This window comes from Chaetomium globosum, genomic scaffold (genome assembly GCF_000143365.1).
Source record: "Chaetomium globosum CBS 148.51 scaffold_1 genomic scaffold, whole genome shotgun sequence".
Classification (NCBI taxonomy): Eukaryota; Fungi; Ascomycota; class Sordariomycetes; order Sordariales; family Chaetomiaceae; genus Chaetomium; species Chaetomium globosum.
In genome coordinates, this window is record NT_165976.1 from 6,452,193 (window position 1) to 6,466,671 (window position 14,479).

Consider the following 14,479-nt stretch of genomic DNA (forward strand, 5'->3'; position numbering starts at 1 on the left):
CCAGAAGTGGACGAGTATCCACTGCCAATAACCAATCTCTTCACGCACTGATTCCCTCGTCTGCTCATCTTGTAACTACTATGTACTGACTATATTCTGTACTCAGCTTCCTTCACGTCCACCTAATCACCTCCCCATCCGTCGCCCGTAGGCCCACGCACAAACGATTCAGCGCCGCCATGCCAGCCGACCCCGTCATGGCGTTCGGACCCCCCGCTACAGGTCCAACGTGTCGCTCGTGTGATCCAATGTAGCTCTCGGTGGCCCAGGGGGTGGTTTCGAGCCCGGTCCAGAATTACCCAGTTGACGCGGCGCTCTAGGGGCTCAGGGATTGCAGATGCTGCTGTTGCTGGGGGGGGTGGTGGTGTTGGGGGTGGTTTGGGGGGTGTCGGTGGGGTTGTCGGTGGTGGTGGTGGGCGAGATGGTCGGGAGTAGGAACGGGGGGAGGCGCACACGCGGTCGCATGTCTTCTGCCTCCTGGTCGGCCGAGTCAAAGGGGGTGGCCGTCTGGGGAGGGAGGCTCGCTGTGGCTTGCGTACCTTCCTCGTCGACGGCGGCCTCCAGTTCGGCGTAGTCGTGGCCCCTGACGTCGTAATCAGCATTGTGGTAGTCAGTGTCTATGTCGGTGGGCTCGGGGGCGCTGGGGCGCTCAAAGGGTTCCAGGATGGAGTCATCTTGGTGGTACCCGTCGAGCGGTTCTGGATCCTCGATGAACTCGGAGCTGCTGTCGCTAAAATTGTCTTCGGCGTACTCTTCGTACCCTTCGTCCCCTTCGTCCCTTTCGTCCCTTTCATCGTCTGCGTCCGCTGCATCCTCTGCGTAGTGGCAGTTCGGCTTCACCACAGATTGGGCACTGTCATCAATTGAGAGCTCCTCTGTGTCGATGATGGCCAGCTCCATAATGGGCTCGGCGCTGTCATCGCAGGAGGGTTCGTCTATTTCGATGATGGGCTGCTCCGTTGTTTCGACCCCTAGTCCAGCGAGGTATGAGATCACGGGATCCTAGCCCATGATCTCATCCTCGCGCTGGGGCGAGGTTTCGGCGGCAGCCACCCGGGCCTCCTCCGTGCTGGGGACGTGTGCTAACTTCACTGCCTTGCCCTCCGGTGTCGCCTCATCCTTATTAGGAGTCATCGAATACTCCGTCAGCGGTGTTCCAGGGCAAGGCTCGCTATGGACGCTGACATCCACAGATTCCGCGCTGCTCCCTGAGCTGCTGCGCGAGTGATTGCGACTGGAAAGGCCAATGGCCACTGGGATGGGCTGCGCCACGCGAGTCTTTTTGGGAGTCTCGACTTCCTGTGTTAGGGGAGTCACCTTAGTGATAGGAATCTCAACCTCCTGCGTGGTGGAAATTTCCGTCTCCTTGATCACACTAGGTGAAGCCGCCCTTGTGACCACCCGCACTGGCGCGGGGATGTCCAGGACAAGCTCCCGCGCAGCCTTTTCCAGGTTCAGGTCCCGGTAGTGGCCCGGCGCAGTCCGCCGGTTCGGGAGCCTGCCGTGCACCATTTGGCGGTTCAGCTTGCCCTTCTCAATAATCTGGGGGACGAACCATGGGCTGTCGCTCTCCAGAAGCGCGTTAAGCTCTTGGGGCCCTTGGATGCTCGAGACGCAGGCATCAAAGTCATCTTCATAGATGACTTGGTAGACGATAACCGGCATGGGAATGGCAGTCGGTTGTTCATCCTTGTGGGGGATGTCTTGCGAGACATGAATGCCGAGAGATTTGTTCAGGTCCTCCTCGGCTTCAGATCCGATCTCGGTTTCAGAGTCGAAATCGTCCTCGCTGTCGGACATTTCCGGCGTGGCGGCCGCGTTGTCGCTCCCGTATTCCTCGACGGGGGCAACGGCATGGTGGGTGTTGGCGGCGGTAGGCGTTTCTTGAACGGTAAGCTCTTCTTTATCAAGGGAAATAATCTCAGTCTCGGGAATAGCGATGGCATCTTCCTGCGAAGAGACAGCCTGCACGGGCTCGGGGGTGTTTTGAATATCGGCGTCTAGGGTACACTCGATAGCGACAGGCTCGGTGCAGACACTGATAGGTGGCTCAGGAGTTTCCGTCTCTACAGCCGGCGAGTCAGAAGGGGTGTCGATTATGGTATCGATAATGGTGTAGGTTTCCGGAGCCGGGGTCGGCTCAGCCACGGCGTCAGGCTCTGCGTCAAGGGAAGGAGAGGCAGATTCAACCGGCACAGTAGTCAGTTCCGTGCTGGCGACTGCCTCCTCCTGGTCCTTCTGAGATGCAACCTCCTCGATGATGACAGCATTCTGAACTTGAGGAGTCTCCTTTGGGGGCTCGGTTGTCAAAACAGGAATGCCCTCGGCGGGCAAGGCGCAGCCGGTAGCGGCAGTGGTGGTCGCTTGAGAGGTGTCATTGTCATCCTCGGAAACAACTTCGGTCAGGGCAGGAACCTTAGTCGGCTGAGTAGAGGAAACTTCCAGAAGGGCGGTATCCCGGTCGCGGGCATACTCTGAAGCCACAGGTTCGGGCGAAGCGGTAGAAACGCCGAGGCTATTGGTAGTCTCGAGTTCCGACTTGCGAAGAGCACTGCCCCTGAAAACGCTTTTACAAAAGGTTTTGAACCCCTTGATCCCCCTAGCGAAGGGCTTAAGAGGGCTGCCGTGGAGGGCGGTCCCCAATCGTTTGCGGATGATAGTCACCTGCCAAAACTTCTTGCCACTCTTGTTCGTCATTACGACTAAATGGCTGGTGTGATCTGTGTCCATGGTTTCGTCAGTCGGTCGGTCCATGCCTCGATTCTTGGATGCCTTGATTTCTTGCTGGGCAACTCGGATTGTTTACGCGACGAGGGAAAATTCGAACGCGCCGCAACCGAGGTGATGGGAGATGGGTGGGTATGATGGTGGGGTGAGGGCCAACAGGGATCCAGGTTCAGGTGTTTGTGATGATGGTGTGGAGTTGAGGCTCGAATGATTGAGACTCGACTACCACTAGGTCTTATGTGTGCAAGCAATGGGGGAGGGCGGTGGTGGGGGGGTCGGGAATCTAAGACGACGACCTACTAACCTAAAGGATAATTGGTGATGGTAAAGAAGTTCCCAATGAAATTGCTGGTGAACTGCCGCGAGACTTGCACGTGGTCAGCCCAGGTGTTTTGGTCCAGGGTGGAGGCCAACTTGCCAAGGTAAGAGGCGAAAGAAAAGAACCAAGTGGGTTGATGTAATAGGTTGGTGGGCTTGACTTACTGTCGGAACAGTATGGCTGATGATTGGGAGAATGCAAGAAGAAGTTGTTGAGAAGTGTGGTGTGGGAGTTTTGCCGACTCTAAAAGCTGCGGCGAGAAGTTGCGAAAATGGATTGGGTTGAGGACAAGAGATCTGAGAACAAGGACCAGGATTTATAGGCGTCTCTGAGAGCTTGTTATGCTTGGCTTTCCTGACTGAACAATCTGATTTTACGTCCTGACAGACCCAGTTGTGTGTGAATACTAAACTGAACAAAACTGAACAGTGTGGGTGGGAGTCACCGAAATTGTGAATCGGCCACAAGATCGGGTCTGCCCTGTTATGTATACACACTCTTGCCCTACACTGTTACCCGACTTTCCCTGCTGTCTTATTGGGTCAGCCAGGTCGGTCAGTCAAACCCCTGGATCATTCGTCCGAATTCCAGGGGCTCAGGCTTGCCGCTTATTCTATTATTGCGGCAAGTGAGTATGTCCTCACCCCCAGGTATGTATGCACACACGGGATCTCGCAGGAGCCAACCCGTATGTGTGGCTCTCTACATGTTGTTTACTTTTGCCGTGCCCTGATAGAGCCCCCTTGAAGCGAGCCCTAGGACTGGACGGTTGTTGCCAACGCTGCGTGACTGGTGCTCCACTGGCATCTTACATGCCCTATCACAACAAACCACGACTGGAACCACAGCCGACGATGGCCTTCGTCCAAGCCGCAAAATTGGGACCACATGGTCCATTGAGATCCAATCTTACCCGCCTGTCTCAACCCTACCCGACACATGGTGCTGGGTCCGTCGCTTGCGCCATGCACTCCCCTGGGTGCTCTTTTTGGTTCGCCCCGGGGTATTAGGGCATCGTCGATCGGTTTCCAGCCCCCCCCCCCCCCAGACTGACCTCTGTCCCAAGAAATGGCTCTGTCCCAGCTAATGCACATCAGATAGGTGGCCAGGTGAATGTTTACTTTTGTCCCTCGTTCTACCGTCGGCTTTACGTAAGCCCCGCTAAACAATGTTGACTAGCCAACAAGCTGCCGACCGTGCGGCTGCTTTGTGAGACCGTTTGGGGAACTGCAGCCGGAATGTCACTGTTGTGCATTGTGACGCGCTTGAGGTCGAGGACGCCGTACCTGAACAGCAGCCTAATCCCCCACACAAGTGACACCAACCCGACCGCAACCGTCCCGAACAGGAGATATCAGTTTGGCAATACGACATTAGGGTTTCCAACACAGATGGTAATGCATACCCCATTGGCTGTGCCCATTTGCCGTCCCAACGGCTGCTGGGGTTGTATGGTATGTATTACCTTCTCCCCAATCCGGCCCAAATCACATTAGATATTCTGGTGATTTCCAGTGAATCTATGGGACGTGGCTGGTCATAGAATTCCAAGTTTGTTAACCTACAAGACCAGGTTGAAGTCCAAAAAAAAAAAAGAAAACAGGGCTTGCCCTGTACTTGATGTAGGTGACCATCAACAAGCCCAACCTACAGTCGCACACGTGCACGCACACGGCCTATTCACATTTCTCCCTGACCAACAACAGATCGCCCGTGTCGTACTCTCGAGCCACAAAGTTTTTCCCCATCCCTCCCAAGTCCCACCCCAGCCTTGTTGCCCATACAACCCAAGTTGCCCTTGCACGTGCAGCCACCTATGGAGAACCGACGTGCTACCTCCCCGCCACCATACCACACCACCCACAAACCGCAATAACCAACGGGACCGCTCTCTGCCCAGCCTTGCCCCGACACCCCTCCACAAGAATCACCATACCAACACCGACCCTGGCCAACTTGCGCCGGAAGTACAACACAATACACCCTGAACAGAATCATATCATGTTGAGCGTAGTAGTGCGCCGCGAACTCGTGGGCCTCGCTGAAGCGCCGGGGTAGGCCCATCTCGGATGGATGGATGGATGGAATTTATTTCGCCCGGAGGCACTGGGCCTATAGGGCCTTAGCCCGCTAGCTACATCCGGATCAGATCGTTTTGCGTTTAACTCGTACAAGCCCCCTACTTCTTCCCTCTTTCTCGCTGCACCATTTACCTCTTGCCTTGGTTGTTGTTAAGATGATCTGGATCATGTGACCCATCTCGGCAATGGCAGGTGGCAGCGTGCGAGCTTGGCATGAGATCCGCCAATTGGCCGGTTCGACTACCCTCTGTTCATACTCAGTGTGGAGATAGATACATGGGGGGTGATACGAGGCCCGGCCTTCTGCTCCCCTTCTCGACCCCTGCTCGCGAATACTTTGGTGAATGCTTTGCTCCCGAGAGGTAAATCACAAACTCATGACCAAGAGCCGTCGAGGCGAGATACCATCTATAGCCTGCCAGTTGGAATCTGTTAGCTAGGGTTCCTGAGCATGCGATTTTCCACAGCATGTTAGTTCTTACCCGGAATTCTTCGCTCTTAGTTCTTGTCCCCAATAATACGCCGTCTTCATATTCGAACCCGGCCACGTCCTACCCAAGAGGCTTAGGTCTGTCCTGCCGTGCCGCGAAAGTATCGGTGGAGATATTCGCTCATAGTAGTACGATTTGTAGGGAGTCGCGTCAATAGGCGACTAATTTCAGTCCGAAGCTCTTGAAGGTTCTCCTCGTCTCCTGCTTTCCGCTGCTGCTGGTGTAGTACGAATCTGGCAGCAAAACTGAGAACCACTCCAAATGTGAGCAGAACCCTACCGACTCTGCTATGCAGGATTAATGTGTGACTGTTGGCATATGTTGTATCGTTCTGTTGCTCAAGGGCATCCATTACGACTTTGATTTGATCCTTAAGCTCTTCAATGCTTTCCCGCATGTGGGTTATCCCCTGCTGAAAGTTGGTCACGAGGGTCTGATCCTCGGTCGTTTCGATCAAATGCCACCCATATTCTTCCTTCATTGCCTGTCTCCAAGCTTGGAAATCGGCAGAGATGCTTTCCAGCATTTCTGATAGGCCCCACGCCAATCCTGACGCACGTGGATCGAGAAGCAGCGCATTGAATTCCTGCTTGGCGCCTCCAATCAGGCTGTCAACACCACGCGTCTGTCGTCTCAGGTCATCGGCTGTGATTCCTAGTGGTGCCATTCTCGGTGTGATTTGCCGCGAGTTATAGAGGGGAATTTGCAAGTAACAATATGATTGGCGATCGAGGGGTGTATGTGTGTGTGTGAAGCCTCAGAAGTAGGTGTGAGGGACCACTAAGGCTACATGTATCCGCTAGGGGGCTGTATGCCACCTTTCTTATAAACCAGTCGTCCTGTTCCTTCCCTCATCACAACTACCATCATGACTCCGCTTCCACCGGTGGAGCGGCCTACGTGGCCTACCGCGCCAAGGCCGTGGACTGGCCAGACAAAGGTTTACGATTTTATGAGGTTCAGAACTAGTTACCTCATTAGTCATTACGATGCTGGTCCTCGTGGTATCCTCTTTTGAGTCTCGTATCATTGTTCGTGGGCGCTCCACCTAGTCACAAGGGTTTGAGAATGATTCATTCCACAGCTTCTGTTCAGTCCCAAGGGGGCCGGGCAGTGTCACAGTGATCATAGGTCTCGTGGAGACAATTATGCGTAGAGGTGGTAACTAGCTTTATAATTCGCAAGGCCGTTACCTACCAAAGTACCTTGATGCGCATGTGTTCATAGCGGTAGGGACAGGAGTGCTTCTCTGCCGGAATAGCTAATACAAGATCCCCGGAACTGCAGCCACCCGGAGGCACATTGGAGCACCAAGGAACCAACCAATTTCGTCAACTATCCGTAGTAGAAGCAAGGCAGAGTGTGGCAGTGTTGCCGAAACAACGGGCCGACTGGCTTTGAAGCATACTGTTACAAGATACTCCAAAAATGGTCATGGTCGATGAGAAGTGCGATTAGGCTTCAGCAAAGTTCCAAATCCAGGTTCACCATTGAAATTCTGGAACGGGACTTTGGAGGCGCATGAGGTTGTTGGCCGAAAGTGGAAGGAAATCGACTTGTTGCCGGGAATAAATACCCCACCCACCGTCTGGGACAGGAAACGGGGCATGCCCGTAACTGGTTCCAGGGGGGGTTGGGTTTGTTCCAGGTATTAGCGCCAGACGTACTTCGTAAGGCTTCCAAAACCACGCCACCGGGGCCGGCTTCTAGGCTGCCTGGATGATTTCCGCAGAGCCGTCAAAACCAGCGCCAGTTGTCGTCGAGCTTTCAACGCGTGTGAGGTGAGGATTGATGGGGATGTCGCAGACTGCAAAGAATGCCCAGGGTTCCCAAAAGTTCCCGACGTTTTTTTTAGTTAGTGCATGTGGGGTGAGGTACCTGGGTACCTCCGGCACATGTCCTCCCCTGCTCCTGCCAAGGCTGGTAGCGTGCGAAGTGTCGGCAGGCAGGGTCCCCTTCTTCCCTTGTTCCACAAAGGCAAAAAAAATAAGAAAGAAAAAGGTCTTGGCTCAGCTTCCTGTTTCAACTTTCAACTTTTGTTCCATGTCCTGAAAGTTCGTCTCAAGGCCCCATAACTCGGATTCATCCCAATGCCATGGTCCTCAACGTTTACACTACGAACCAGCCCCGGGTAACTCCCAGAGGTGGTAGACACTGACAGCTCGGCCCATGTGATTGCCCCCAAGCATCACTCCGGCACCGCCAGAACTCGAGGGGCTACTCACAAACATGAGCACATACCTGCCGAAGGCCTAAGGTAGTCATGGGGTAATCCATGTATTCTCCGCCCGGTTGTCGACTTGCATCCCAGGTTTTCGACGTTGGTGAGCCGAGGAAGGACTCTTCTGTTCGATCCAGGACTGCCCCGCAGTGATAGTGTTACCCAGTATTCACCACCAGACTACTAACAGTGGGACCTGAAACACCAAACGCATCGCATCCCACCACCCTCGTATGGACACCAAGAGCATGTTTGAGCCATTTGGCAGAGAATAGACGGAGAGCCGGGGCTAGCAGGGACATCCATTCCTTTGTTCTTCAAACCTGTCGGCGCATCCTCAGACGAATACTCACCCCGCGGGACTGCCTTCATGATGGCGCCCGTGGCGCCCGCCACCTCGGGCGACTATAATAACCTCAAGTCTCCCGCCAGCTGGAGCTCCTCTCAAGTACTGGCACAGCAATACCGCATCATTTGTGACTAACCTCCTTCTTTCGACCTGGCGTCGTTTCTTTCCCAAGCCCTGGCCATCCTAGTACTCACCGTCGCTGGCCGACAACCCTTTCTTCTCGCCAATATCCGCAGCACAGCTCTATAGGGTAACGCCGAGTTTGTTGAGCATAGTCGCTATCATGGTTCAGCTCTCTGCCTTCCTCGGCGTTCTCGCGCGTAAGTTTCGCCGGGTCTTAGTGACGCCGCTTGCATGACTGACGCCTGCTAGTGGCCATCTCCTCCGTCCAAGCAGCCCCCAATCTTTCATCCCGACAGAGCATTCCGGACCCTTCCGGCGACAAAAACGTCGGAAACGGAGCTGGCGTGCAGTTCATCGGCGGACAGTGCCTCGGCGCGGCCGACTGTGCCTCTGGATGCTGCGCAACCCTCCCCAAGGGCGGACAGACCATCGGCGTCTGCTCTGGTGTCGGGGCCCAGAACCAGGCCGGCAAACAGGGCTGCGGCTTCGAGTCGGGCGGTGCCGGCAACCAAGGCGGGAATCAGGGTGGAAACCAGAATAACAATGGCGGAGACAACCAGAACAACGCAGGAGGCAATCAGAACAATGGGGGGGGCAACCAAAACAACGGCCAAGCCGGAGGCACCGTTCAACCCAGCGGCCTCAAACCCGACCCTTCGGGCGCCGGAAATGTGGGGAACGGCCAAGGGAAGCAGTTCATTACCGGCGAGTGCACCAGCGATGCCGACTGCGGCTCCGGTTGCTGCGCGCTGGTCAATACCGGCGAGGCGAACTTTGGCATCTGCTCCGGCCCGCAAGCCAATACCCAGAACGGCAAGCAAGGTTGTGGCTTTCCCGCCGGCGGTCAAAGGATTTCGGGGTCTGCTTGATCTGTTTTTGAGGTTTTGTTGTGTAGGAATAAATTCCCTTGTATCCGTGGTTGTTTCTTTCTCTGGGCATGTTCTTTTTGTCTCACGACGAGCGGCATCGGCATGTCGGTACTTGAGGCCGACCTCCGATGTAGACTCGGGTACACCTATTCTTAGCCAAATCGTGATACTACCCAGATACTTACATGTACGACTCGCTCACAGCTTCCAAGCCTTATATGATTGCTGGAATCATGGCCACTGGACACCGCGCCATCGTCTTAGTAAGTCTGTCGCATAAACGCTACGATTGACTCCAACCACGCTGGGGCTGCTCCCAATGTCTCTTATCAGCACACCCACTCTACTTCGTATCGATAAGATGAACTGGATGGGGAGTACCAAGTTGACTTTGGGATCCCTACTTGGTTGTAAGTCAGTGTGGGACACAATGCATGCTGTAGGAACGCTAATTCACGAATTCAAGGTCACGGGGAGGAACCCACGGACCTCACAAACTATGGACACACGGACGCATCTAGAACTGTCTATTTGGTATCTATATAACGTTATCGAGAAACAGGCTGTAGGCCTAGGGGACTTGGTCAAGGCCACAGCGCCTAGCAAGGCAACACCCATAAGATAACATAGTCCACGCGAGCCATTGTGCCAATTCTTCCCTTCACACTTCCACCAAACACAACCACAGAGCCATAACCATTCGTGACATACACGACAACCAAACTTCTAAAATGCAGTCGCCATTCTTTTCTCACATCCTCGCTGTTATCCTCGGCGTGCTGGCCACGATCAGCGATGCCCGCCGTGCCCCGGAAAACCTGCTGAACTTCTACGACGCGGTACGCGCCAAGGGCCACTGTTCCAACGCGTTGGCAACCGGTTTCTACAGCCGCGACAGCGGTCCCAATGGTGCGTGCATCCCCTCCTCCTCCCTTCCCCGCCCTCCTCCTCCCTCCTCCTCTTCCCAATCCCAACATCACCCCCAACCAACCCGCTCACCCAACCCCCCAGACTTCGCCTACTGCGGCGACCACCTCGCCACCTCGGGCATCATCTACCTGCAGGGCCGCGACGGCGCGCTGGCCAACCTCGACGTCGACTGCGACGGCACGGTCGGCGGGCCCAGCGACGACGGCCGCTGCCGGCGCGAGCTGAGCCCCGACCTGCAGGGCGCCACCTCCTTCCGCGACACGCTGGCAGGCTACGGCCACGGCAACGCCACCGCCGACCTCAACCCCTACGTGCACCCGTACGTGGTGTTTGGCAACGCCGTCGGCACGCGCGGCCGCGCGGGCTGGCGCGCGTTCGATCCGTCGGCGCATGGGATGCGGCCGCTTAGTGTGATGGCGGTGGTCTGCCCCGATCGGAGGCTGGTGTATGGGGTGTGGGGGGACACGAACGGCGATGATGACGAGAAGCCCATGGTCGGGGAGGGGTCGCTGGCGTTGGCCACGGCGTGTGGGGGTCGCGGGGTGACGGGCGGGAATGGGATCGACGAGGACGCGGTGTTGTTTGTGGGGTTTACGGGCGACGAGGCGGTGCCGGGGCCACATGGGGCCGCTTGGGATGCTGCCGATTTCGACGCGTTCGAGAAGAGTATTGAGGGCTTGGGGGACCGGCTGGTGCAGCGCGTCCGGGTTGCTGGGGGGGGTGGCGAGGATGCGGCGTGCAGTGTTCGGCCTGGTTGGGTCGGGACAGCGGTTGTTGTTGTCGCCGCCGTGGTGGGTGTTTGCGGACTGCTTTGATCTTTAAGTGCAAACCTGGGTGTGATTAACTTCCATTTCGGGTGCCACGTTCTTCTCCAGACCGTTTCCTGGTTGGAAGGGGAAACAGGAAGCCACTAAGTTAGTCAAAAATGAACGGAAATAACGGATACCCTCAATCTGTTTCTCTGCTGCCGCCTCCCGTCATGTCCCACAAACACAACGAATAGGCCAGGTGATTCGGAATGGCAGAACCATCTCCTCTCTTGCGCGTTGACCATGTCGTCAGGCTCTGACCGCGACACTCAATTGCCCCGCACCTCATCAGCACGTTTTCAGCCACGCAAGCAGCAGCAACAAGATTCCCAGCCCCACACGCCACAGCAACCAACGGGGTGGGGCAGGCGTGACATTTTGGATGCGCCCCACCTCAACCCCAGGGGACCACAAGCGAGAGAAAAACTTCGAACTTGGATGGATCTTGTTCCACTCCCACGATGAAAAGTTACCAGCGAACCCGTCATGCCGGTATCTAGGTCGGTCTTGTGCTGAACTTGGATCTGCATTTTATATTCTTGTCTCTCCGTTCTGGTTCTGACGGCCCGATACCCTCTTGTTTATGGAGAATGCTAAGCAACATTGGACACAGGTAGGGCCATCGCGCAAGTGCGTCTCCTTAAGTTCCAAACGTCGTCCCGCCGACGGCGCGAAATATCGACTGGCCGATCGACCCTCGGGTCCCCTTTTCCTACCGCAGAAACCCACACCCAGTCACTCTGATCCGGAAACGGATCTCTTGGTGAGCCTCTCCTCGGAGAGCCTTCTCTTCTCGACACGTCTTGTGTGGAGTCTCGGAAGGGGCTGGTGGTAGGCAGAGGGAATCACTTGTTTCCCCCTGAAATCGCTGCAAGAATAATTCTTCATTTTGGGGCATCATAGTTCTCGCGTCTGGCTGTTCTGTACGCACAGGTACCACAGATGCGAGACTCCAAGTTTCCCAACATTCCAGTGAGAACTTCATTGTCCATATACAAAAACACGGTCGGACGACCACAAAGATGATACGTCCCGCTGATCAGGTTCTCACCGTTTGCAACCATACCGTAACTGCCGTGTCTACGTAGTCTACATTGTTCATGCCGCGAGCAACCCAAGCCGATGAATGGGAGGCCTCTGGCTATAAAACAGAGGTCGACGACCCATGATGTCCATCTCGTGAATTAGTCCGAGCAGTTCAAAACCGACAGACAACATCTCAGTAACCCTGAAAACCAGCATTGAAACAACATTGAAACCAACCGCAATCATGGCTTCCCGCTGTACACTCCCCTACTTTTGCCCCCGCTCAAGCCTCCCCGCGGGCGCAGACCTACCTTCGGTAGCCGAAATCCTCGCGTCAAAGGAGGTTATATCAGACCCGCGCAGCACCAACAAAGTAGTCCGTGTGAACGACCACTTTGCCGTCAAGTATGGAAGGGAGAGTGCCCGCCTTCGGGAGGGCGAGAATCAGCTTTCCGTCCAGCAATCCAGCCGCGTCCGTGTGCCGACCGTTTATGCCATCTACCACGACGAGAAAACCAAATTGAACTTCCTCGTCCAAGAGTACATCCCCGGCAAGAATCTCTCAAGCATTTGACTTCGCCTTGATCACAAAGAGAAAGATGCTATAACGTCACAGCTCCGGGACCAACTGGACAGCTTACGCGCAATCCCGGAGCAGGGCTACTACGGTGGACTATGGCGGCAGCCGATTCTGGACCCCTACTTGACAGCGGTGACTAAGCCTGACGATCTGCCCGACAGCACCATCGTAGCGCCGAAAGAGACCGAAGAGGAGTGGGTTGAAGCCTTGTGGAAGTGTTACCGACAAACAATCCACTATCAAGTGTCAGAAGGCCGTCCGTTCTACTCGCCTCACATCCGTCGCCAATACCATCGCGCCTTCAGCGGCCACAGCCCCACTTTCACCCACAGCGACTTCAACCCCTCAAACGTCATGGTTCGAGATGACGATAAGAGCGTGTTAATCATCGACTGGGAATATGCAGGGTGGTACCCAACTTTCTGGGAATATTGCACCACCATGTTGTTTCTCAGCTTCGAGGACGACTTATGCGAGTGGATTCCAAATATTTTCGACTACCATTATACTACCGAGTATGGTTGGATGACGCACTTCAGAGCTGCAATGTCAATGCATTTTCGAAGCTTGTAGGAATGGAAGTGGGATGGGGAAGGCTGGATTGTCGGCGCTGCCGCAAGAGCCGATCACTGGTGATGGGTTCTGCGCAAAAGTTTTCAGAGCCATGCCATGCGTTGCCCGTCAGTCTATGATGCTATCAACCTTCCACTCGGCGCCCCTGCCATAAATCTCTCTCAACCTGAATCGAAACCCGAAACTTTTTCCCTCATGTCTTCCTTCCTTCTCTTGTGCACCCCCCTTGTGTAGTCGTGGCCACGGTCCTCGACGGCGCCACTAGATGCCGTCCGACCGGTAAACGATGTTGTCCGGCTGGTAAATGACGCCGTCATCGTCGGAGGGTCAGAGGCTGAAGAACACCGGTGGTCCGCAGAGTGGCAATGACGTCGGCAGTCCAGTGCTTCCAATTGCGAGCAGGCACACGTAGGTCAGACCGTCCCAGTCCGTTTGATTCGGGTTGCGGGCCGGGCGGGGCGACAGACCGACACACCTCCTTGACCCTCTCGTTGTCCTGGCGCCGCACCCAACTAATGTGCTGCTTGGTCCGGCCGCTCGTATCGACGAAGGGATCACAACAAATGTGGAATTGGTGCTTCATTCCATGGTGGTTGCCGTCGACACGGTACGCGTGACCCCAGTTGACTGAGATGTCGTTGGGCTTGGTTTCCACCCAGATAAAGTGATGGAGCAGATCGCGTTCGAAAGCGGTGGTTAGGTAAACGCGGTAGTGGGTTTGCTCAGAAGGCTCATCGGGAGTGCCGGTGGTGGTGTTGTTGGCGTTGATGTCGAGAGAAGGGATTGGACGGGGGGTCGGATGAGGGCTCGACGGGGGCGTTGACGCCGGAGTGGAAACGAGTGTCGATGCGGGAACCGACACGGGGGTCGACACGGGAGTTGGCACGGGGTTCGACACGGGAGTTGACGTCGGAGTCAAAGCGGGGGTCGGCACGGGGCGCGACACAACGGCCGACACGAAGGCCGACACCATGGCCGACGCCAGAGTCGACACGGGGCCCGGCACGGGGGTCGACATGGGAGTTGACGCCGGAGTCAAAGCGGGGGTCGACACGGGGGCCCGTACGGGGGTCGACACGGGGGCCCGTACGGGGGTCAACACGGGAGTCGACGCCGGAGTCATAACGGGGGTCAAAACGGGGGCCGGCACAGGGGCCGACAGGGGGACTGGCACAGGGGTCGACACGGGGACCGGCACAGCGGCCGACACGGGAGTCGACGCCGGAGTCATAACGGGGGTCGAAACGGGCGCCGGCACAGGGACCGGCACAGGGGTCGACACAGGGACCGGCACAGGGGACGACACGGGGGCCAAGATCTTAGTGATGAAGCTTGTGGTGCCGTTCCCGTTGATAGTCACGTGGTTACCGGTGGTCGCCAT

General features: G+C 56.0%; 5 protein-coding genes across 5 annotated transcripts in view; 3 read left to right on the plus strand and 2 right to left on the minus strand.

Moving 5' to 3' along the window:
* CHGG_02082 (uncharacterized protein) overlaps window positions 1-2,697 on the minus strand; it is a gene marked incomplete at both ends in the record, with an annotated part of 3,921 nt that extends 1,224 nt beyond the window's left edge. Inside the window, 2 exons of the mRNA XM_001221302.1 lie at window positions 540-913; window positions 1,088-2,697. Of these exons, the coding sequence (XP_001221303.1) occupies window positions 540-913; window positions 1,088-2,697 (1,984 nt within the window). The remainder of the gene's footprint in view (window positions 1-539; window positions 914-1,087) is intronic.
* Window positions 2,698-3,900: 1,203 nt separating this feature from the next.
* Window positions 3,901-5,104, plus strand: CHGG_02083 (uncharacterized protein; the record flags this gene model as incomplete). The annotated part of the gene is made up of 3 exons (XM_001221303.1): window positions 3,901-3,937; window positions 4,226-4,500; window positions 4,673-5,104. 3 exons carry the CDS (start codon window positions 3,901-3,903, stop codon window positions 5,102-5,104), a joined length of 744 nt encoding a protein of 247 aa, XP_001221304.1.
* Window positions 5,105-8,471: 3,367 nt separating this feature from the next.
* On the plus strand, window positions 8,472-10,925 carry CHGG_02084 (uncharacterized protein; the record flags this gene model as incomplete). The annotated part of the gene is made up of 4 exons (XM_001221304.1): window positions 8,472-8,508; window positions 8,561-9,133; window positions 9,385-9,443; window positions 9,918-10,925. The coding sequence occupies 4 exons, from the start codon at window positions 8,472-8,474 to the stop codon at window positions 10,923-10,925; spliced, it is 1,677 nt and encodes a 558-aa protein (XP_001221305.1).
* Window positions 10,926-12,189: 1,264 nt separating this feature from the next.
* Window positions 12,190-13,098, plus strand: CHGG_02085 (uncharacterized protein; the record flags this gene model as incomplete). Its single annotated transcript, XM_001221305.1, has 2 exons — window positions 12,190-12,485; window positions 12,582-13,098. The coding sequence occupies 2 exons, from the start codon at window positions 12,190-12,192 to the stop codon at window positions 13,096-13,098; spliced, it is 813 nt and encodes a 270-aa protein (XP_001221306.1).
* A 313-nt stretch (window positions 13,099-13,411) lies between these two features.
* On the minus strand, window positions 13,412-14,479 carry CHGG_02086 (uncharacterized protein; the record flags this gene model as incomplete). The annotated part of the gene is made up of 1 exon (XM_001221306.1): window positions 13,412-14,479. The coding sequence occupies one exon, from the start codon at window positions 14,477-14,479 to the stop codon at window positions 13,412-13,414; it is 1,068 nt and encodes a 355-aa protein (XP_001221307.1).